This window comes from Macrotis lagotis, chromosome 7, assembly GCF_037893015.1.
Source record: "Macrotis lagotis isolate mMagLag1 chromosome 7, bilby.v1.9.chrom.fasta, whole genome shotgun sequence".
NCBI classification, from domain to species: domain Eukaryota; kingdom Metazoa; phylum Chordata; class Mammalia; order Peramelemorphia; family Peramelidae; genus Macrotis; species Macrotis lagotis.
In genome coordinates, this window is record NC_133664.1 from 199429963 (window position 1) to 199454097 (window position 24135).

Sequence of the window (24135 nt, forward strand, 5' to 3'; positions counted from 1 at the left end):
GCAGAATCTGAATGCAAAATGTCTTGGCACAATTCACCATTTGACTGAATCCTATAAGATGAAATTTCATAGGAATTAATGTGAAGGTTTGTACTTGGGTTCAAAAATTATCTTCACAAGAGGTCAGAAAGAATAGATGGAAAAATCTGGGGGTATTAATAATCTGCAAGTGCAATGTGACTCAAAAATGTAACATTGAAACATTGTCAAGAAAAATATTACAATCTTAAACTCTTATTAAGAAGACTGATGACTAAGCTGGGAGAGGTATTTATTTCTAATTACACTATCCTGGTCCCCACATCTGGAATATTGTTTTAAGTCATGGATACCACATTTCAGGAAGATCTTCACTAATTTGGAGAATGTTGGATTGGATAGCAATAATAAAGGGACAAGATGAAATTGTTATCATTTGAGGGTCAATGGAAGGAATTGGGGATATTTATCCTGGAGAAGAAAGAATATAGGTGAACATGATAACTATCTTTAGGAATTGGAAGGGTTGCCCCATTAACAAAGGGATTGGAGTTGGTCTGATTGACCTCAGAACTAAGAGCAATGAGTAAGAAGTTGTAAAGTTTCAGTTCAGTCTTGGTGTTGTGCTGTCTCTTTTTAATCACATTGAAATCTTCAGACTCCACTTGAGGTTCTCTTGGCAAAGATAGTAGATTGATTTGCCATATTCTTCTTCAGTTCATTTTACAGATGAGGACACGAAGGTAACCAGAGTTAAGTGACTTGTCCAGGGTCAGTAAGTATCTGAGGCCAGATTTAAACTGAGAAAGATGAGTTTTCCTGATTCCAGGCCAGATATTCTATCTACTGTTACACCTAGCTGTCCCAATTTCCAACAATTAAAATTATTCAAAAGTGGAATTGACCAGCTTGAGTGCTAGTGACTCTCCCTCAGTAGGGAAGCATTTATCAGTTATGTAATGGAAGGAATGTTATTTGAAGTATGGATTGGATTAGATGATCTTTTAAATTACTTTTGGACTTGATTCTCTGAAATCCACCTAACTATGCAGTCATCTAAAATCCTCCTATCATATTTACAAGGACAGTGAAAGTTATTCAAGTTCATTGCTGAAATTGAGTTATATTTTATCTCCAGTATGCCAGCCTTCTTCCCTGTCAAAGAAATAGAAATTCATTTGGGTCTGCTATCATCTAATTTTGTTGAAGCCATATTGACTTTTATAAATCATTGTCTCCCTTTCTAGAAGCTCAAATATCATCCCTTTAATACAATGTTCAAAAATGTTTCTAGTGATGAGTCAGTACCACTTGTTTATAGTGTACAACAGTGGTGTTAAACTCAAATAGAACTGAAGTCCACTCACCCTTTCATAAGGATCTCTATGGGTTGCATGTTGACCTAGTTTTAAAATGTTACATTTTTAATTTTTATTGAAATTTTTATTTATTTTGTTAATTACTTCCCAATGAAATTTTTATCTGTTTTGTACTATTCTCTGGAGTGTTGTGAGCCACATACGGTCTGTGGGCTGTGGGCTGGACATCTCTGGTTTACAGAATCAGACCCTTCTTCTTTTAAAAACTAATCATTTTCCCTTCTTATATTTTGTGGTACCTCTTAAGTTTTATACCACCTTTGTTGCCTCAGTCTTCCCTTTTTATTATTAAATGCCCTCAGTTTCTGCCACCAGAATATGTCTTTTTTTAGAAAGATTTTATTTATTTTGAGTTTTACAATTTTTCCCCCCATTCTTGCTTCCCTTCCCCTACTCCCCATAGAAGGCATTCTGTTAGTGTTTATATTGGTTCCATGTTATATATTGACCTCAGTTGAATGTGATGATAGAGAAATCATTTCCTTAAGGAAGAAATGTAAAGTATGAGATAGTAAAATTACATTATAATATAATGCTTTTTTTTCTAATTTGACAATAATAGTCTTTGGTCTTTGTTCAAAGTCCATAATTCTTTCTCTGGATACAGATGGTGTTCTCCACTGCAAATAGCTCAAAATTGTCCCTGGTTGTTGCACTGAAGGGATGAGCAAGTCCATCAGGGTTGATCATCACCCATGTTGCTGTTAGGGTGTACATGTTTTTTCTGGTTCCAGCATATATCTTTTAACCATTCTATATACTCTGTTTTAAGCCTAATTCAGCTTGTTCCAGACTATTTTGCTTGGAGTTTAGGACTTATTAGGACAGCATGGGACTATGATCTTCATTGTCTTGGACACTATTCTACTATTTATTTTATCTAAGATTTGACCAACTTCTTAACCCGCATTTGAGCTTTCAGTTCAATGATGCCTGATTCTTTAAATATGAACTGCTTTCAGAATGTTATCTTTTTTCATCCTACATAAAAAAGCCAAATATTGGCCTGTAAATTTTTTTTTTAATTTTGTTATTGCATTTCATCTGATGTTCTTTCTTCTTTCATCATCATGGCATAGAAGTATAATGCTGCATTCTAGAATGTTAGGCCATAAAACAGAAGTGTTAGCCAAGTCTGGCAAGGCTCTGAGTATGGGGCTTTAGTTCTGTGTGTATTGTCTCTTTTTCAAGGACAAATCTAGTTCAGTATGGAGAAGTTAATTAGAAGAAAGTTGATGCCTAGTGGTGAAGTTTTTCCTCTCTCTGTAGCAACTTTGAAAAATCATTTATGGAAGGAAGGAAACAGTCATTTAATAAACACCTGTTTTGTACCCAGGCACCATGTTAAATGTTTTTACAACTGTTATCTCCATTGATTATCAAAACAACCCTAGGAGATGGGTATTATTTTTAACCCCATTTTACAGTCAAACAAACTGAAGTAGGTTGAGGTTAAGTGACTTGTCCAGAGTCACAAAGCTATAAGAAGCTGAGGCTAGGTTTGAACTCATGTCTTCATAACTGTAGGTTCAGTATTCTAACAATTGCACCACCTCACTGCATGAGGGATTGGAAAGAATCCTATCTGTGTGAATTTAGGAAATGCTTATATTTAATTAATAGTAAACATTAGTAAGTTAATATTTGCCAAGCACTGAAGATGAGGGTTCTTGAAATATGCATATATTTCATCTTGTTAATTTGAAGCCATAGTTTCAGTCCCTCTAGGTAGTTTTAAATTAATACTGATTTCTCATCCAGAGATTTGGTATAAGGTCTAATAGAAAATAAGATTAAGTGGAATCTGTAATACAGATCTAAGCTTCTCAAGCTGAGAAACAAGAAAAGGTCAAAAATTGGGAAATTCAGACAAAATCAGAGGCCAGAAATTCTGCTGAATAAGCTAATAGTGGTCATTGGTTTGACTTTGGAGGAGAAAGTGAGACTGGTGAGACACCCCCCTTCCCCCCCCAAAACACATTTAAATTCAAATCATTTGCAAGTCATAACATCAACTCCCTGATGTCAACATCTTCTTTGAGAACAAAGAGCAAGCAAACAACTGGTGTCTGTTAGGTGGTGTAGCACCAGGACTAAAAATGTTTAGTGGTGTCTAGAGCAGAAGCAGTCAGAAGCAGGATCAATGAGGAGAAAGTAGAGATTTGTGATCTAGGGTCAATCTACAGAGACTCAAAACTAAATTAGGCAATAGGGATAAAGTCTGAGATTCAAGTCCTTGGATGTTGTCAAGCTCAACTTTAGGCAGATGGTGCCAACCTGATGCCCTTGGAGTCTCTACTAAATTGTCCCTACTGTCCCCTGCATTGTACTTCAAAGCAATTGCCTGTCTACTCAAAGTGGCTCTATCCAAAGATGGCCCCAGTTCATTGGCTTTATTTAATTCATGCCTCTCATTTTTCTTGCAACTACACATTTGATAAGTATGTCATCTATGCTTTTATCCAAGTTGCTGATAAAAAAAAAGTAATAGTGAATTCAAATGAGAGCAAAGCCCAGAGCCATAGAAGCCTACAACAAAATGGATATTGAATCATCCAGGACTTGGTGGTTCACGTAATTTGGAATTCACTTAACACTGTTGTAATCTAGTTTATATCATTTCATCTTGTCCATAATTATATACTGACAAGTTATTTTGTCAAATGCCTTGCTGAAATAAGGGTGGTTTGCTGTGTATTACACATTTCCTTCAATCTGTGCAGTTTGTAACCTTTTATTGACCCTTATCATCAGTCTTCTTAGATGCAAGATGGCTAAAGTGATAACAGCAATAATAATAACAGCTAACGTTTTTATAATATTTTACAAATATTCTTTCATCATACACTCACAATAACCCTGAGAGATAGGTGTGATTATTATTTTCATTTTATGTTAAGGTCACTGAGATAGACAATGACTTGCCCAGAGTCATGTAGCTATTAAATGTCAGGAACTGGAATAAAATCTTATATCTTCCTGACTTCTAGTCCAGTGTTCTTCAGGACAACTAAAATTGAAGACTTATATGCCTCCCTGTTTAATACATGGAAAACTGTTTATTTTCTACTTTGTCTAGGTTGCCATTCCCCATTGTTGATTAGACCTTTGGCCCAGTAATCTGTGGGGAGATCTATTTTTCAGGTGAAAACTGCAAATTTACAATAACCACTAAATCAGTTCAATGATTTAATACTCTAAAGACTTACATTTGAATCCTGATGGAGCATTATAACAGCAATGTTACATTAACGAGATGGGGGGAATGGGAAGAATGGGAAAGTAGTGATATTCATAATACAGCTCATAGTTTGTGATTTTTTTCACACCCTTATCATTATAAGTCTACCCTTATCATGATAGTAGAGTCAATGAGTAAAGAGTTATCCGAACTTCCGGTGGTATTTCACAGGATGTAAAAATATCCATCTCATATTTGTCACCATTGAGAATCTAGCTAACCTGCCTGTAGTGTGTATATATATGCTGGATAAATTCCAACTTATACAATTTCCATTTATTATTGTCATATTGAGCCTACCATCATGCTTGTAGTTTCAATTTGAATAGTTACAAACATTTTTAGTTCCAGGTGAATATGACTATTTTAATCTCCTTCTAATAAATCAATTTCTTTCCATTTTCTACTTTTATCTCTTTATACAAGTCCTTAAATAATTTCTAGCATGATCATTTTGGTGTACCTATCTGTATCAAGTTGAGGTATCATAAGTTAAATTTTTGTTCTATTTCTACCTCTCTAAATGAATGTAGCCTCAGATGTCCTCAGTTCAGTCTGCCTTTTCCAAATGGACTGTGGTATTTATTTCTATTTTAATCATATGAAGTACTTGGCATCCCAGAGCTTATTGATTTCATTAAAAACCCATTGCATGTGATAGTGTCTGAGGTGTAGTAATTCCAGGATTTCCTTAGCTGAAATTAAATAACAATAACAGTAACTGTCTAATGCTTTTCAAACATTATGTGTTGTAATCTTTACAACAACCCTAGAGAAAAGCTACTGCTGGAAATATTATCTCCATTTTATCACTGAGAAAACTAAAATTAAATTACTTGTCCATTGTCACTCAGCTTGTGTCAGAGGTGAGCTCTAATCTCAAATCTTGATATTCTTCATTAAAGCACATTCCCTCTCATAAATACAAATAAATGCTTCCTGTGTGGAAATAATGAAATAGTTATAGGTGCTGTTAGAAGCTTGTAAAGAATAGGAAGGGATAATAAGAGGGATATATATGTGTGTATATATACATACATACATATATATATATATATATTGAATCTTAGAACTTGAAACAGTTGAATTTGAGATGAATAGCATCTCAGAGTTAAAAGGAAACCCAAAAGACCATCTAGTTCAACTTTCCATTCAATATGGAAATTCTTGAAATAACACCTTGATAAATCGTGATTCAATTTCTGCTTAAACTCTAATAATGAGGAACTTGGTATTTTGTGTAATATTCTGTACTACGATAGTAAAACTCTGTTATAAATGACTTCCTTCTAGTTAGTCAAAATCTGCCTCCATTGCTTCCCTCTGGGGAAACAAAAACTAATAGCTTCAATAATGCTACCTTTCAGTTTGGAGACAATGATCTTGACGTTCTTAACCAAATTTAATATCTGTTGTTCCTTCAACAAATACTCATTAACATGATTTTCAATCTCCTTCATGATCCTCTAGATTTGTTTACAGTTGTCAATATTTTTCCTAAAATATGAAGACCAAAAGAACACATTGGTTTAGATGCCCTGTGATTAAGGCAAAGAACAAAAGGACTTACTGCTTATCTCTTTTGAAAACTATAGAATTCTTTTAATATAGATGAAGGTCATGTTGACTTTGATGGCAATCATATTTTGATGTTGATCCATATGGAATTTGGAGTCAGCAAACCCCTGAGGTCTTCTTCATATGAACTGCTTTCTAGACACATCTTTCCCATCATGTGGGAGTAGGTTTAAAAAAAAATAATTGGGATCCTAATTGGGAGATTTTATGTTTGTCATTATTAAAGTTTATCTTGTTTTAGCACCATTGTTCCAGCCTACTGAGATAAATTTTTGAAACCTGATTCCATCATCCTATACTGTTAGATATTTCTCTCTGCTTTGTGTTATCTTTATATTGAATAGGCATCCACATCTTCATCTAGATTATTGATCTCATATTTCTTTTTTTTTTTAAGTTTTTGCAAGGCAATGGGGTTAAATGGCTTGCCCAAGGCCACACGGCCAGGTAATTATTGAGTGTCTCAGACTGGATTTGAACTCAGCTACTCCTGATTCCAGGGCCAGTGCTCTATCCACTGCACCACCTAGCCACCCCTCATATATCTCTTAATTAGCATTTGGCCAAGGAAAGAGACCTATAGCACATCACTGTTGATGTGTTGTTTTTTTATGTTGACAAAGTAGAAAGGGAATAATCACTGTTTGCCTAAGGGGTATTAGATTTTACATTCCCACTTAATAACCAAAACAGTAATGAACTAATTTCTGAAGATTCTGTCCAAGTTTCAAAACTTACTATTCTTGATATGTTAATATAATTAGTGCCAAACCAGAGAGACTGATAATTGATCACTACCAATAAGACTGGGTCATGGCCAACCTTTTGTCAATGTCTGGTTGTTATGGGGGTTTTGGAAAGTGCACAAAGGTCTTACAATACCCCCGCCCTAAAAAAGAAAAAAGACAATTTAAAATTACAATTACTGGATGTAATGGAAAGAGCAATGTAACATTCTTTTTGAAAGCATACTTAAATTTTATTATTTTTTTCCTAAACTACCTTTTCTAGTTATAGTTCCGTATTTGATTAATGGTTACTTTCTTCTCCCTCTTTAAAGGTTGAAGTATAAAATTTTGCAAATAGGTTCAATTCATGTTTGGTTCCATCTATAGGCAGCAAAATTAAAAGTGCTGCCTCTACAGTTGGTAATATGGTGTCACTATCAAAACTTTACCCTATTTTTTAATCCCTCTCCCCAATTCTCTCCCCTACCTCACCTCCTTAGTATTTTCCCACCCTCCTACTCTTTCCTATTCTCCAGGGATTCCCAGAATTCTAGAGAGTCTGGTCTTTCCTCCAGTTTCCAAATCCTTTAACATTTGTATATTTTCCCTACATAGCCCTCTCCATTCCCCCCAACCCCTCCCTTGGTCTGCTTTCCTTTATCAGTTTATATTTTCCAGTTAGGAAAATCCTAGATCCTGCCTGGCAGCTATTCTAGTTGGATTTATCTATGTGCTATATTGTAAAACTGTTCTCTCTGTAATGTAGAAATCGCTTTGATCCTTGTTTAGCTATATTTGTTCTCTCCAACAGATGTTTTGAGTAGTTAGAGGGTTTTCTTCTTTCCATTTGCATGGTCTTATGCCCTTTCAAGCTTCTTACTTGTTCAGGATCTTTCTTCCAGCTGACCACAGGCCACAGACATCTGTCACAGATGTTTACCCAGCAGCAGTATCACTGCTACCATAGAATCACTCTTGTCTTAAATACATCATTTATGTGAATAAATACAGTATGAATTTATCTTTCTAGTATTCCTGGTATTATATGGCTAGTAAGAGGCAATGTATTTTATACCCATTTCTAGAGGAGTTACAATTTCAGTGTCTATAAAACTCCACGGGGTTTTATATAGGTTTTATATTCTCCTAATCTGTTTTACCAGGCAGGCACTTAGTAAACTTTATCATGATTGAAAGAGGTGGGATAAAACAGTGTTTATCTATTCATGTACCATTGAGGAGGAATAGACCAAGAAGGCAAGGATCCTCTCTGGCCCAGTTCGATCTCTTGTGTGTTTGCTACTTAGCTCTGAGACCTTGAACAGGGTTCAAGAGAGGATCAGGAAGGATAGTGTACAAAAATAAATGAAAGAGACAAGAGAGTTTAGGAAGATGAAGGAAAAAGTGAATTAGATTATATGGGAAAGGCCTTTGAAACTGATCAGAAGTAATAGTTTAATATGTAAGGAGCTCTTTGCACCCCACTCCCATTCTTACTGCTATCCAATGTTTCCAGAAGCAGATTTCCTAATGCTTTAGCAAGAACATATTCTGAGCAGGTTTGTCTAGTTCCATGTTGTCATGAGTCCTCTCATCTGGTATAATTCTTTAAACTCTGCTTCTTACTTCTTTTCTGTACCCCTGTCTTTTTCCACATGTGAGCATGCTACTCCTTTTCATGATTTCCATGCCTTGTAGAATGCACGACATCTGTCTTCTATCTCTTTTGGATATGGAAGTACATGCCAAGCTACTCAGATGTGTCCCATGAGTGAGTTAGCAGGCAGTGCCAAGAAGGAAAGCCCTGGGTCCAGACTCTGATCCTTTCTCTGATAACATCTTAAAATGGTGCCAATAACTCCATAGTATGGTAGAATGGGTGAAGTCTTGAATTTGAAGTCAGATTATTTAGGATCTAGTTTGGGCTTCTAAAATTTCCTAATTCTTTGACTATTTTTTGACTGTTATTATCTGATCCTTGATTAAGTTTCTTGATCTGTAAACCAAGAACTTTGGGTTTGTTTTTTTTTTTGTCTTACCTTCTTACAGTGTTGTGGCAAGGAAATTGTTTTTTTACATCTTAAAGTGATAGGGAAATGTGAGATACTTCTGTTACTTCTCTGCCACCTCACCATGATTCCTTTTATTCTGAGTCTCAAGTCTCAAAGTCTCACTCTAATCTCTCATTTAAAAAAAAAGGAATTCATTAAACATCTACTATATGCAAGACCAACTTTGGAGATACAAAAATAAAATGAAAAACCACTCACCCCTCAAGAAGCTTACATTCTACAAGCAACATTTTCATGGATGAATATATATATGAACTTATCTTACAAGTGGCCCTGGAATTATAAGATTAATGAGAAGCTATATTTTTTAAAACCCATTTTTAAAGAAGAGCAAATTTAAGTTTTCCATCTGTTCCCAATCCCCTCCCAATAGATCCTTTTTTTTGCATAGCCATCATCATCAAGATGATTTCATGAAAAGAGCACTAGATTTGGGAGTCAGATTTATTTGAATTCCAATTTTGCTGCTTACTAAATCTATTACCTTTGGGGCAAGTCATTCCCATTTTCTGGGCTTCAGTTTATCTGTAAAATGATGTCCTAAATTTCTACCTCTGAATCTTTGATCCTTAAGTCTCCTTATAATGCCAAATAATAGCCAATATTCATTTGATTTAAGGAAAGAGATCAAATGTGGAATGAAGATAGAACCCACAATCTAAGAAAACAAGAGTGTCTTTGGAAAACTGAAATGAATTTCAGTGCTTGTCTAATCTCTTGCTAGACACTCTAAATTCTCTATCTCTGAATTTTTTTCCAGATCACACTCTCTAACAATAGATGTCCTTCAAGTCTGTCTTATGCCCTCTTTTCTTTTCCTTCTATACTACTTAGCTTGGTGACCTCATCAGCTCTCATAGATTTAATAACCATCACTATGAAGATAATTCTCAAGTTTACCTTTCCTGTCTCATTATCTTTTTTGTCATTTAATTTCATGTGTCCAACTGCTTTTCATTCATCTCAAACTGGATGTCTCCTAGACATTTAAAACTCAAAGCACATTGTCTTTCCTACAAAACCCTCCCTACTTTTCTTTAAATTTTGAAGTCAACACCATCTTTCCAGTCTCTCAGATTTGCAACTGAGGAGTCATCTGGATTCTTCACTGTCTCTTACCCCTCCATATCTAAGCTGTTACCAAGGCCTGTTGATTTCATCTTTGCATCACTTCATGTCCCCTTTTCTCCTCTGCATTAGCCTGCTTGTGGGTTGGCCTGCCTCAAGCCTCTCCTCTCACCAATCCATTTGCCTTCAGCCAGTAAAGTGATTTTCCTATTGGTCTTACTAACCAATAAACTCTAATGATCTCCAGGACATTATATTATATATATATATTATATATATATATATATATATATATATATATATATATATATATATATAAAATATATACAAAATATAATGTAATATGTAAATAATATAAGGTAATATGTATATAATATAATGTAATATATACATATATGTATATAATATATATATATATATATATATATATATATATATAAAATGTTCTTTTAGGCATTCATATCCTTTATACTCTAGCCCTCTCTAACCTTTTCAGTTTCCTTTCATCTCATTCTCCAATATGTACTTCTAACACTCTTCCATGAACAAAACTCTCATTTCTCAGTTCTGGATATTTTCTCTGGCTGTCCATCATGCCTGGGATGGTCTCCTTCCACCACTCTGAATATTGATTTCCCTGACTTCCTTTAAACACATCTAAAATCTCACCTTGTACAAGGGATCTACCTTAACCTCTCTTAATACCAGTTCTTTCTCTCACTTATTTTATCTTTATCTTGGTATAGCTTGCTTTATATGGATTTGATTGTTGTCTCCCTCCCATTAAATTGTAAACTCTTTGAGGACAGGGGTTGTCTTTTGCCTGTTTTTGTATTTCCAGAGTTTAACACAGTGTCTAGCACATAGTAGTTGCTTAATAAATGTTTATGTATTGAGTTGATTATGGACCAGTACAGAAAAAGGAAAAGAACAAAGCATAATAGATTAAATATCTATTATGAACTTTATTACTTCATTTCATCTTCACAATAATTCTGGGAAGTAAATACTATTATTCTCATTTAACAGTTGAGGAAACCGAGGGTGAGGTTAAGTGAGTTGCCTGAGTAACACATCTATTAGTATCTGAAGCTGGATTTGAATTTTAGTTTTCTTGATTAGCTCCTCAGAAAAAAAAGAGAAAGAAAGAGTAAACAGGAAGATAATAAGCTATACTTTGAATATCAATAGTCTGTGATGCTTGATTTCTCCTAACCATTGATATCGGAGGTACCATGACATTTTGGACATCTGTTGAGTTTGAATCTTAATTTGTTGATCATCATTGTTAGGAAACCCTACCTCAAAATCTTCAGTTGGAAATCCATGACACCAGAAGATTTTCCCCAGAAAGTATAATCTATTTGGACTGCAAGAGGCATTATCAAATCTTTTTGCATATGCCTCTGTTTAGAATTGTATATAAACCACCACAGGCAATCCTGATACTACCTATTGGAAAACTCTGGCATTGAAGTTGATATTACAACTTGCCTTCATCACCCAATCAAGGCTTTAGTAATCCCTTTGACACTTCATCTTCTGGTTATTTTGAATGTATATACATTTTACAGCTATGTAAAGGATGTTAAAGATGATAAAGACAGAAGTGGAGGCAGCAGTAGCAGTATAGCCAAAGAGTAGGTGTGATTCAAGAAAAAAGCTTTGAGGAGTAAATGGTGTAAAATTATTGGTATATGCCCAGTTTCTGCCATACTGCTTTTTAGTTTTCCTAACAATGTTTACAAAATAGTGAATTCTTATTCACCTTATGTCTTTACATTTCAAATATGAGATTATTTTATTTGCTGCCATCAAATGTATATCTACTCTATTCCATTGATCTACCTTCCAATTTCTTAAATACTCGATGGTTTTGATAATTGCTACTTTATAATATAATTTAAGATCTGGAACCTATTCCTTTTATATTTCTTCATTATTTCCTTTGATATTCTTGACTTCTTGTTCTAACAAATGAATTTTGTTATTACTTTTTTCTAATTCAGTAAAATAATTTTTTGGTAATTTAATTGGGATGGTGTTGAATATATAAATTATTTTGGGTAAAATCATCATTTCTATTATATTGGTCAGGTCAGGGCACTGAGTCCACTGGAGTGGTAGAAAGTGACAATCAACAACTATCTCTAAATCACTTACTATATGCCAGGCAGTCATTAGACTAGGGTTACAAAGACAAGAAAAACACTATGTGTACTCAAGGAGTCTATATTTACTAAGAGATACAAGATGTAAATATACAAGTACATAAACATTCTATACAGCTAATTTTGGGTAGGGGGAGGCATTTACAACTAGAGAGATCAGAAAAGATATCATAGAGAAGGTGGAACTTGAATTGAACTTTTCTTTTGGGAAGGGACAATAGGATTAAGTGACTTGCCCAAGGTCACACAGCTAGTAAGTGCCAAGTGGCTGAGGTGAAATTTGAACTCAGGTCTTTCTGATTCCAGGGCCAGTGCTCCATCCACCATGCCAACAAGCTTCCCCTAAATTGAGCTTTAAAGGAAACTAGGAAATGTGGCAGAAATGAAGAGGGCACATTCCAGGCAAGGAGGACATTGAATGCAAAGACCTAGAAAGCAATGGTGTCACAGATCAAGAACAGTAAGGCAGATGATTTAGCTAGACTAAAGAATGCATGAAGAACACAATACTAGTTCTGGCTATGTGGAGGTAGGCAAGTTTCATGGTGACAAAGAAGGCTTGGTAATATGAGTTGTCCTTTTGAAATTTCTATTTAAATTCTATTTTTCATTAATTAATCAATAAATATTTATTAAACATCTGCTATGCTAAGACACTGCTAAATTCTGGGGATACAAAAGGAATCAAAAGATATTACCTGCCCTTAAAGAGTTTACAATCTAATGAGGAGAGACAACAGTCCAACAAATTTTATATAAAGCAAACATATCAGAATAAACTGGAAATGATCCAAAGAGGGAAAATTCTGAATTAAGAGGGGTTCAGGAAAACTTCCTATACATGGTGAGATTTCACTTGGTGTTTAAAGGATGCCAGAGAGGTCAGTTTTAAAAATAGAGAAGGGAGGATAGCCATAGACAATGTCCAGAGCTGAGAGATGGAGGGTCTTTTCATGGAACTTTTAAAAGACCAGTTAGAAGATAGGTAGACTTATGTTAGAAGAATATATGTTGGGGAATAAAGTTTAAAAAGACTGGAAAGATAGGAGGATGAGATTATGAAGGATTTTGAATGTCAAAGAGAGTATTTTTGTATTTGCTCCTGAAGGCAATAGAAAGCCATTGGAGCTTATTGAGTAGTCCTACCTGAATTTTAGGAAAATTACTTCAGTGGCTGAAGGAGAATGGATTAAAAAGGGGAGAGACTTGAAAAGGGTAAACCTAACAACAGATTATTGTATGGTGTGAGGTGATAAGGGCCTACATAGGAGGGGTAACAGTATCAGAGGAGAGAAGGGGATATTGAGATTGGGTTCTTGTTGCCACTGCCTTTGTTTAAAATGAACTTTCTGTTGAGCTTGAAAGCTGATTTTTTTTGAGAGCAGACTGTTGCATTTTTTGCATTTATACCCTTAATGTTTGGCATACTGTTGGCATTTAAATGCATTTTTATTCTTAGGGTTTTTCTTCCCCTTTCTTCTTCTAGTTCAAAAATAGAGTCATAAGATCATACGTTTTTGAGCTAGAAACCATCATCTAGTCACTTAATTTTGCAGATATGAAAATGAGACTCAAAGAGGAAAGGTGAATTTTCTTTGATAGCGAAGAGGTAATTTGAAGTGACCTCTAAAGCAGAAAGACCAACACCAACACATTGTTGTGTGACTCTGAGCAAGTAAGTCACTTAACCTTTCAATATTTTTGGCAACTTTCTGAGAGACTGAATCAAGTCATCAAGACATATTGAGAGAAGTTATTTGGAGTTTTTTCCCAGTTCTGTAACTCTAGTGCATTCAGTAAAGGATAGCTAGGACAACTAAGGGCCTTGAGCTCATTTGATATGAGAATGAACAAAAGGAATGGGGGGGGTGATTTGGAGAAGCTGAGACTTAGGTGTATAATAACTCTGTTCAAATACAGTATTTGAAAGTGTATTGTATGGAAAGGGGATTAGACTTGTTTTGCTTGGCACTAGAGAGCAGAGGTAGGAGCACCAGTTCAAAGTTTCAGTCTAATGTAGACTTAATGTAAAGAAAAACTTTATAAATTTGGGAGTTGAGATCTTCAAGAAAAAGTGGGATAACTATGCATCTCTGAGGTCCCTTCCAACTCTGAGAACTCTTTCTTTTTCTTTTTTTTTTTTGGTTAAGTGTCTGAGGCTGGATTTGAGCTCAGGTCCTCCTGACTCCAGGGCCGGTGCTCTATCTACTGCACCATCTAGCTGTCCCATCTGAGAATTCTTGATTTTAGGATACCACATTTGCATTTATCCCAGATTCTTGTGGGAATTTGTCCCAGAGGAATCCTCTTTCTGAAACCTCTAGATCCTATACCTAAGGACTTCATAGAAGTTGAATATATCTTCTTGACTTTCTTCCTTTCTGTCTTCAGAAAAGACATGAAACATCTACTTCTGAAGTATGCTGTGCTGGCCTCAGTTTCCCCAGACATTTCTAGTATGTGATAAATAGGGAGCTTAGAATCAGATACTTAGCTTCATGTCTTGACTTTGTCACTTAAATCATCAAGATACTTCATCTTTCTGAGAATGAATTTCCTTACCGTTACAAAGGTAGTACCCTTATCCACAGTGGATGGTAAGTTCTAAAGTATTAAAAGGTCTGAGCTTTGCCTGCTTCTTTCAAAACAGTTTAGCAAACATTTGTCATATCATGAGGATACAAAGGCAAAAGGAAAAATAAATAGTACCTGTCCTCAATGAACCAGTTTTGCATCCAGTAAATACAAAATAATTTGCAAAGATAGAAGCATCAACAATTGGAGGATTAGAAAAGGTTTCCTTTAAGAGATAACAATTAAGAAACTAATGTTTATAAGAGGCAGAGGTGGAGAGAGGAAGTGTGTTGAAAGTAGGGGAGAAAGTCAATGCAAAGTATGGTGGTAGGTGATGGAGTGCTTATTTCAGCCACCAAAAGTGGGCCAGTTTGATTGGTTGTTCAGTTATTTTCAGTCTTGTCTGATTGTGATTGATTTTGAGATTTTCATAACAAAGGTACTTGCCATTTCCTTCTCCAGCTCATTTTATTAATGAGTCACTAAGTGTCTGAGGCCAGATTTGAACTCAGAAAGATGAGTCTTCCTAACACCAGACCTGGAGCTCTATCCTCTGTACCACCTAGCTTCCCTAGTTTGATTAGAATAGAGAGTGAATGAAGGGGAATAATATGCAATAATCCCCAAAATACTGGATCCAGATCTTAGGGATCTGGCAAAATCCCTAAGCAGAGGGGTTTGTATTTCATAATTTTTTTGTAAATTTTTAAAATTTATTTTAAACTTAAATACAAAATAAGCAAAAATTGCCATGTACACAGCACAGTATGAAATGATAAATATCCATTTCAAGAAAACCACTATATATTGTTTTCACAGTTGCCCAATATTGCTTACTTGTAGATTTTTTTTGTTCTCTGCTGTTTACTTTTTTTTTGCAAGACACTGGAATGAAGTGACTTGCTCAAAGTCACACAGCTAATACACATCACCTTCTGACCTCCTGATTCTAGAACTGGTGTTCTATCTGCCCCTCTGCTGTGCACTTTTTACTTTTTTTCCCCCTTACTTTACTTCCTCTCCCTTCCTCTTTCCAATAAAGAAGCTACAATTAAGCATGGACATATGTGTGTGTATGTATATATCTTTGTATATGTATACACACATTTATATAGATATCTATAAATATATACATAAATGCACATATGTACACATACATGTATATGTAAGATCATACTATTCTTATATCCATTTGTCATCTGTTTTTCTGTCATTTTCCCCCATAAGTCCAAGTCTTTTCTTGTTTTTTAAACCACCCAGCTCATCATTTCCCATACCACAGCAATATTCCAGCCCAATCACATCCTATCTGAGAAATTGTCTATGAATACTTCCCCCCAATTTTTGCATTTTAACTTAAAGACAGTAGAAAACCATTAGAGTTTCATGAGCAGGAAAAGTATAGTATCAGAACTATGATTTAAAAGATAATGAATTTTGAATGGAGGATGAATTACGGAGAGGAGACATAGGAAGCCAACAGAGCAGTTAGGAGTCTGTTGTCATTGTCCAGACAAGGCAATGAGAGCCCTGTAGTCACTATGTGAGTGAAGAAGATGAATTTAAAAGTGCTGTGGAGGTAGAATTAAAAATTTTTTGCCAGCTGGTTGGATATGAAGTAGGTGAGGGGAAGAAGATTGAACCCAAGGAGTGATTTCAAAGTTAGAAACTTGTGTGATGATGAAATTGAATTTCTTCTGTGACTCAGTCAATTTTCATGGTAGTGTTCATGCTTATTCATTTTCTTCTGAAATTGAATAACAGCTGGCCTTTATAGTACTAAACTATTATTAAAATAAAATATAATATTATATAGCACACTTCTCCAATTAGTCCTCAGAAGTAGATGGGAAAGAGATGGCTGTACTTATAACTCAAACTCAAAAACTCTATGTGACTTAGCAATAGTCATAGTGTTAGAGGTTGACCTTGAATGTAGGTCTGCTAACTAGAAGTGCAATAATCAGCAACCAACCCTGTAAAAGCATATCATCTCATTCAATGTCAAATCTTAGGGAAGAACCCCAATCATTGGCATTGAGGGAAAAGGAGGAAAGGAGAGAAAGGTGTATGTGGGAGAGAGAAAGAGAGAGAGAGAGAGAGAGAGAGAGAGAGAGAGAGAGAGAGATTAAGATTATTTTTGGTTTCCTTCTTTTAACACATTGGAAGAGATATAGTAGTAATAAAAATAATAATAAATAATTTGATACTCCCATCAACAACTCTGGGAGGTTGGTAGGTCCTGTTATTATTTTGCAGGTGAGGGAACTGAGGCAAATACATTGTGTCTGCATTAGGACTTCTCAATTTCAGGTTCAGCAGTATATCTCCTGAGCCATCTTACTAGCCCCATATGTAATCAATGTGCCTGCTATATACTGGGTTCTGAGAATATAATCTGCATAAAACCACAGAGATGGGAGATGGAATGTTATATGTAGAGAAAAGTCAGAGTAGAATGCTTAGATAGATCATAAAATAGATGGAGGCAAGTTATATATATATATATATATATATATATGTACATTATAATAATTTATAATGTTAGGTTGGAACCAGATTGAAAATGACTTTAAATAATGTTTGCCTTTTATCCTACAGGTAATAAGGAGCCACTGAAGTTTATTGAGCAAGGGAATGATAAGGTATTTTAAGAATATTGATTTTGCACTTGGAATAAAAAGAAGAGAAAATGAGATAGGGAGACCAGTGTAAGAAATTCTTAAAATAGACCAGGAGAGAGTTGATGAGGACTTGAACTTAGGTTAGGAACAGAGTAAGTAAAGTAAAGAAATCAAGTAATATTGTGGAGATAGAAGTAATAAGATTTGACAATTTGGTGGGAGGTCATGCACTCATTTTAGATTCATTAATATTACAAAAACCATTTAATACTTGTAATTCATTCCATAATTTCTATTTAAAACTTGAAGAGACAATAGAGATCATCTAATTCAAACACTCATCCCACAGATGGGGAAATTCAGATCAGAGAGATCCCAAAGGTGGTAGAATAGAATGAACCTGTGTTCAAATCCTTGATCTGCAACTTACTACCTCTGTGACCCTCAGTAAGTCACTCTATCCTTGTCAGCTTCTTTTTGGGCCAATTGTCTCATAAGTTTCCTTCCAAGATCCTAAGAGATGGAAGTGGGCATTGAAATAGTACAGGGAATAGAATGCTAGCTAGAATAAAGCTGCATTAAGATCCTGCCCCTCTCTTACCTCAGTTACTTTTTAGTTATGTGACTAAGGGCAAGTCAATTAACCTCAATTAACTTCAGTTTCCTCCTGTAAAAAGAAAAAAATGGACCTAAAATTCCTTCTATATTTAATAACATGATCTTAAAGGCTTTCTACTCCAGACCTTCCCATTTAACTTGTAACCTCTTTAAAAAAATATTTTTTTCATAATCTCAGCTCTTTCTGAACTTTAGGGACCTTATTACTACTATTCTTACAGGACCTCTTGTAACAAACCTTCAGTATTCATCCCATTCGTTATCCACTCTTCCATCATCTCCATATGTTACTCTAAATTGTTGATTCATATCTTTTTCTTTAGAAAATTCCCTAGTCTTACATAACAGAATTTTTCAACTTGGTTTCAACTAGAATTTCTTTCTTGGAATTCCTATTCTCTTTAGAATGACTTCCCTTATAAAGTGTTTTTCCATGTAACCCTTTCTCTGAACCATTTGAAACTTGCTTTTCTAAAATTTATATTAAGTAAATATGTCTATCCCTGGATTTTCTCTTCTTTTCTCTGAAAGTTTCCATAACTTTTTAAACATATTTTTATTTTATTTAAGGCAATGGGGTTAAGTGACTTGCCCAAGGTCACAAAACTAGGCAATTATTAAGTGTCTAAATCTGGATTTGAACTCAGGTCCTCCTGACTCCAGGGTCAGTGCTTTATCCACTGTACCACCTAGCTGCCTCTTATTTTCCATAACTTTTACTTCAGAATCTAGTTCCCCTTTATTGATGATGAGAATTAGATCCAGAATAGCGGTTCCCCTTATTGATTCCTCTACTTTTTGAAGGACAATATTATTATTAAAGTAAGCCAGGAAATTCCTTTGCAAGTAGACAGAAGGCCCATATAAATTTGCTTTCCAGGCTATTGGAGTTCATTTGAGTAAGTGGGATATGAAGGGGGTGGTAATTTAAGGGAGAAGTATTCTTATGTATTAATCACATAAGGAAGCTATTCTGAAGTTATTATTGCTTCAGTATGTGTGAACTATAAGATTTTTTTAAACTTCTGATTTTCTCAATGTGTCTTTCCTGGGGTTGCTGCTCTGTTCATGACCTTTTTGCCATCCAGGAGACTCAACACTAGTCTGATAATAGTTTAACCACTTTAAAGAGAATTTAGGATGTGAGTCAGTTTTTCCTGGTTCTCACCTTTAGTCAGACCTGAGTGAGACAGAATGTCCAGATGACTTAAGATGATTAAAACAATGGAATTAAAATGTGGAAGGTTTCTGAAAGAGTGGAGGGGTGGCATTTCTAGATACAGAGAACAGCTGGTATAAATACTCTGAAGTATGAATTTGTATGTTAAATTCAGAGAAAGACTAGTCCAGTATGGCTAGCATGTAGAGTTTGTGAAGGGAAAAAAGATAAACTAAGGATGGAATGCAATACAACTCAACAAGCATTAAGAACCTACTGTGAACAAAAATGACCAAATATGAAATAGTTACAAAAATGAAACAGTCCCCAAAGAGTAAGTTCCAAGTGTCAGAGGTAGTACATGACATTTCATTAGTTTTCAAAAAGTTTCCTACCCAAAAAAGCAATTGAGGCAGTTAGGAAGCTTATAAAAATAGTTTCTCTGGTTGTTGCTGATCATTTGCAGAGAGTAGATTATAAGAGAAAGTCTTCCAAAATTGAATTTTGAGATCTTTCTTGGTCCCAAGTCAGTGCCTTGTAGTTCAGAAGAAATATGGGGAACTTGGATAAGAAAGTAAAAAAATGAACAACTAAAAAAAACTTTGGTTCATAGTATGTCTTAGCCTCATATTTGCTACTGTAAAATGAAGGACTTGCTTGTTAACCCAGTACTACCTCTATTGATATTATACACTAAGAAGATCAAAGACAGAAGGGAAGGTCCTCATATTCTAGCAGATTCATGACAACTTTCACTAAGGGGAAAAAAAACAGGAAACAAAATCATAGTTTGGTCTGTCAAATTGCTGGGGGAAAAGTTTTATATGAATCTGGTAGAATATTCCCTAAGAATGAGGATTATTTCACTTTTTGTCTTGTCTAGTCCTTAGTGGTACTTAATGAATGTTAACTGAAAAACTGATTCTTGCATTATAAGAAAAAAATGAGTATGAGGAATTTGGAGAAGCTTGGGAAGACTTATTTGAATCTATGCATCCCCAAGTAAGTAGGATTAAACTAACAATATTCATGAGTGCTCTACTGCAAAAGAAAAGAATCAAAATATGCCAAACTTCAGATCAATACAGTAACAAATCTTGATAGAATGAAATATACATTATTAGGGATAAGGACTGGAGCTGTGATTTCATCTGTAAAGGAAATCAGTTAAATTGCCACTTTTCACCACAACTTAGAGTCTTAAAGACTTATCTAAAACTCCCAAGGGCAGCAAGGTGGCATAGTGGATAGATTGCTGGGCTTCCTGAATTCAAATGTGACCTCAGACATTTAATAACTGTGTGACCCTGGTCAAGTCATTTAACCCCTGTTTGCCATAGTCTCCCCAAGTGTACAAATGAACTGGAGAAGAAAATGGTAAGTCACTCCAGTGTCCTTGCCAAGAAAGCCTCAAATTGAGTGGCAAAATGTCTGATACAACTGAAAAAAATGACTGAACAACACAAAACACACAAAGGTTAAGTGAATTGTCTAGAGTCCAAGCTCACACAGTTAATAAATGTTAGTTCTAACATACATTGATACACATGGTCAGAATTTTGTTTTGTTCAATTGTCCTTTTTTTCCTAAAAAAATAGATTTTTTTTGTTGGGGAAGGAACTTCCTGGGAAGAAACAACAATGCTAAACATTAGTAAAGCATTTTTAAAAAATAACAAAATGAGATTACATTAGGTTGTCCCTAAGGTTTCTTCTATTCCTAAATACTATGGATTTAAGTATGTAAAATGATGATAATGTTGAAATATAGGGAACATGTGGAAAATAAAAGTAAACATTTTGAAGAATTGGGTTATGATGAAATTTCAATGTTAAAGTATTTTTTATTCCACATTTTCAGTTGTCTTGCAGGTTGCATCATATTTTTTGTGTAACATTTTCCTCTTCAGTGTAGCTTATAACATGATAGTCTTATCACCCACTTTCTCTCAGCTACTTTGGGCTTTTTTTTTCATTTAGGATGGTTTTATTACAAGTGTTTGGAATGTGAAATTATGACAAGAAAGGAGCAGAGTGACTAAATGTTCTCCATCCATTTCCACCGAGGTTAAGAAAAAGAACAAAGGCATTTAACATGGAGCAGAAATTACTGAAATCAGAGATAAGGAAGAATTTATTGACTTCAGAGATTTGAGCTCCTGTAACCAAGGGGGGGGGGAAGTTTCTTAGAATTAGAGGAGCTGCTTCCCCTGAGATATTTAAGAATGAATTAGATCTTCTTATTTGGGATAGTTTAGAGGCAGTGTATCCTACTGACAGGGGAGTTGAAATTCAAACAGCTGTATGTTCTTGTCTGTGTTCATCAAGAAGATTGAATCTCTTTAAATAGTTCCAATAATTATATGGTTACCTATATAATCCTGATCTCTTTCTTAAAATTTTAGTCTTGTGAAATCTTCCCCTTTCTGAAAAGTTTGTTGTTGAATCATTTTAGTCTTATATGACTCTTTATGACCCCATTATGCAAAACCTAAGAGTTATGAGGTATGCTGGAGCTAGTTTGAATTGGCTCTATTGCTCCATTTTCAATATGAATATTTACACTTTGGAAATCAACAAACTCTTTAAATCCAGTTTGGATTTATTTATTTATTTTGTAATTGTTTGGCCAGGCTTATGAAAGTGTTAATACCTAACAGAGATGCCACTTAAAAGTGTACAAACCGTCGGGCGGCTAGGTGGCATAGTGGATAAAGCACCGGCCTTGGAGTCAGGAGTACCTGGGTTCAAATCCAGTCTCAGACACTTAATAATTACCTAACTGTGTGGCCTTGGGCAAGCCACTTAACCCCATTTGCCTTGAAAAAAAAACCTAAAAAAGTGTACAAACCTAGTTATTAAGCATTTATCAGCATATCCCTGCCTAGGAACTATGTAAGGAAAGTTAGCCATAAATAAGAATTAAGGCAACTTAGAATTTAAACAAAAATTATAGTTCTGAATATGTCCCTTTTGTTCAACATATTTTTAACTACTGCTCCTGCTATTACTACTACTAAATAATAGATAACATTTATATAGTACTTTCTATATGCCCAATGCCATCAAATATTATTATCTCCTTTAACTCTCAGAGCACCTCCATAAAGTAGCTGCTGTGATTGTCCCCATTTTACAGTTGAGAAAACTGAGGCAAGCAAAAGTTGTGACTTATTTGCACTCAGGTCTTTCCTTACTCTATCCCCAGCACTACCTAGCTGCTACTATTGTTGGTCCTTGAAAAGGACCAATGGCATTTTGGGGGAATGTCTTGATTTTGCTCAAGAATTGGATCTAAGTGAATTAGAATTGCCCAAAATCAGCAGCCTCCCTCTGTTTTCTTTTTTGTTGTTGTTGTTGTTTGTTGTTTATTTTTGTTTTTGCAAGGCAACAGAGTTAAGTGATTTCCCTTAGATCACACAGCTAGGTAATTATTAAGTGTCTGAGGCTGGATTTGAACTAAGATCCTCCTTACTCCAGGGCTGGTGCTCTATCCACCCCACCACCACCACCACTGGCTTGTTTTCAAGAGTCATGAAAGATCAATGACAAGACAAAAGTCAAGAGGACCTTGATGGCCTAGGATGCAGTGGGTGGTGACCTTGGCCTTTCTAATTTAAGGTCTTTGTCAGGTGTCAGCTAGTCTAAGCCAAATCCCATTCAGTGGCTAGGTAAGAAGTGAGACAAAAAAAATGAATTTGCCAGGAAAAAAATATCAATCTGGGTGTGGGAGACCCTCAGAGTTTCTGACCATAACAGAAAACAATTGCTTTATACTCTTTCTAAGCCATCAAAGCCTAAACAATTAGCTAAGGTGATTTGGGTTTGGGGGGGAATGTTCTTGACCATTCAATGAAAGACAGAATGATTTGGGATAGAAACACAATGTTTCTATACTGTTACTACTAATATTGTAACTATGTGCTATTCTTACCACCATCACTGTTACTATTGTTACTTCTACTGTTGCTATTACTGCTATCACTAATACTTTTGCTGTTATTTCTATTACTGTTACTTCTGAGAGATCTTGGAGTGTCTTTGTATCTCTTCTGTTTACCATCTGAGCATCCTTCTTGCTTTATAGGGTTATTTGTGAAATAACATTTTAGGCAAGCAAACATTTAGAATTTGAACAGGGCGACCAGCAAATCGGAGGTTCACTTCTTGCAGTAGAGTTTGAATGCTTGGCATTTTAGTCCAAAAAAGACCTCAGTGTCCTGAATCTTATCTTGTCAGGTGATCCTCAGAATCTTCCTAAGATAATTCAAATGGAAGCGATTCAGTTTCCTGGCATTTGGAATTGATTGTGTGCATGGAAGATACTGGCAGAGGATTGCCCAGCATGGTATTCCTGCATCAAAGAAAGGGTTCTGCTATATGGACAAGTAGAATTGCAGTTGCTCAAAAGAATTGTGAGATGCATAAATTTAGAGATATCTCCACCTCAAATATTCATATGGAAGATTTATGTTCAACCTATGAACTGTCCAAGCTCATACTGGTTTGATCAGGCATAGTCAGATATACTATAACTTGAATCTAACATAGTGACATCATTTTAGTCCACTTCTAGACCAAAGGAAAACAACCTATTACTAATGGTGTTGCTCCTGTTACTATTACTGCTACTATCATCACCACTGCAATTCAGAAGAGTTTTTCCTATTGGGGTTGGAAAGGAAAGAAGGGAGATTTCACATTCTTCTAGAATTCTTTACAGGTGGCTGCTGCAAAGATCTACTGAGAGAAGACTGAGGTGGGGGTAGGGGACAAAGCAATTGGCCAAGACTCTAGTCACTAGTGCCTTTTAAAGGCACTCATAGTTCTAGCTACATGACCAATCAAAAGGTTTTCTTTTACCACATGGTGAGTAAACTAGAACTAGTTATAGAAAATTTAGCAATGTTACCAAATCTCTTCAAGGAACCTGTTTGAAGTCATT

At 35.2% G+C, this 24135-nt stretch overlaps 1 protein-coding gene across 5 annotated transcripts in view; it reads left to right on the forward strand.

The window, feature by feature from the left end:
* The window catches only part of NTF3 (neurotrophin 3), a 136256-nt gene that overhangs the window by 37982 nt on the left and 74139 nt on the right, over window positions 1–24135 (forward strand). Inside the window, exon 2 of one of the 5 annotated variants that reach the window (XM_074194425.1) lies at window positions 17392–17435. The exons of 3 other annotated variants lie outside the window; for them this stretch is intronic. Coding sequence is in view for 1 of the 2 variants with exons in the window: in XM_074194421.1 (XP_074050522.1) it covers window positions 17370–17435 (66 nt within the window). In the remaining variant the exon portion in view is untranslated. Of the gene's footprint in view, window positions 1–10505; window positions 17436–24135 lie in introns of those variants that run through there. One more of the 5 variants, XM_074194421.1, reaches the window with a different exon arrangement.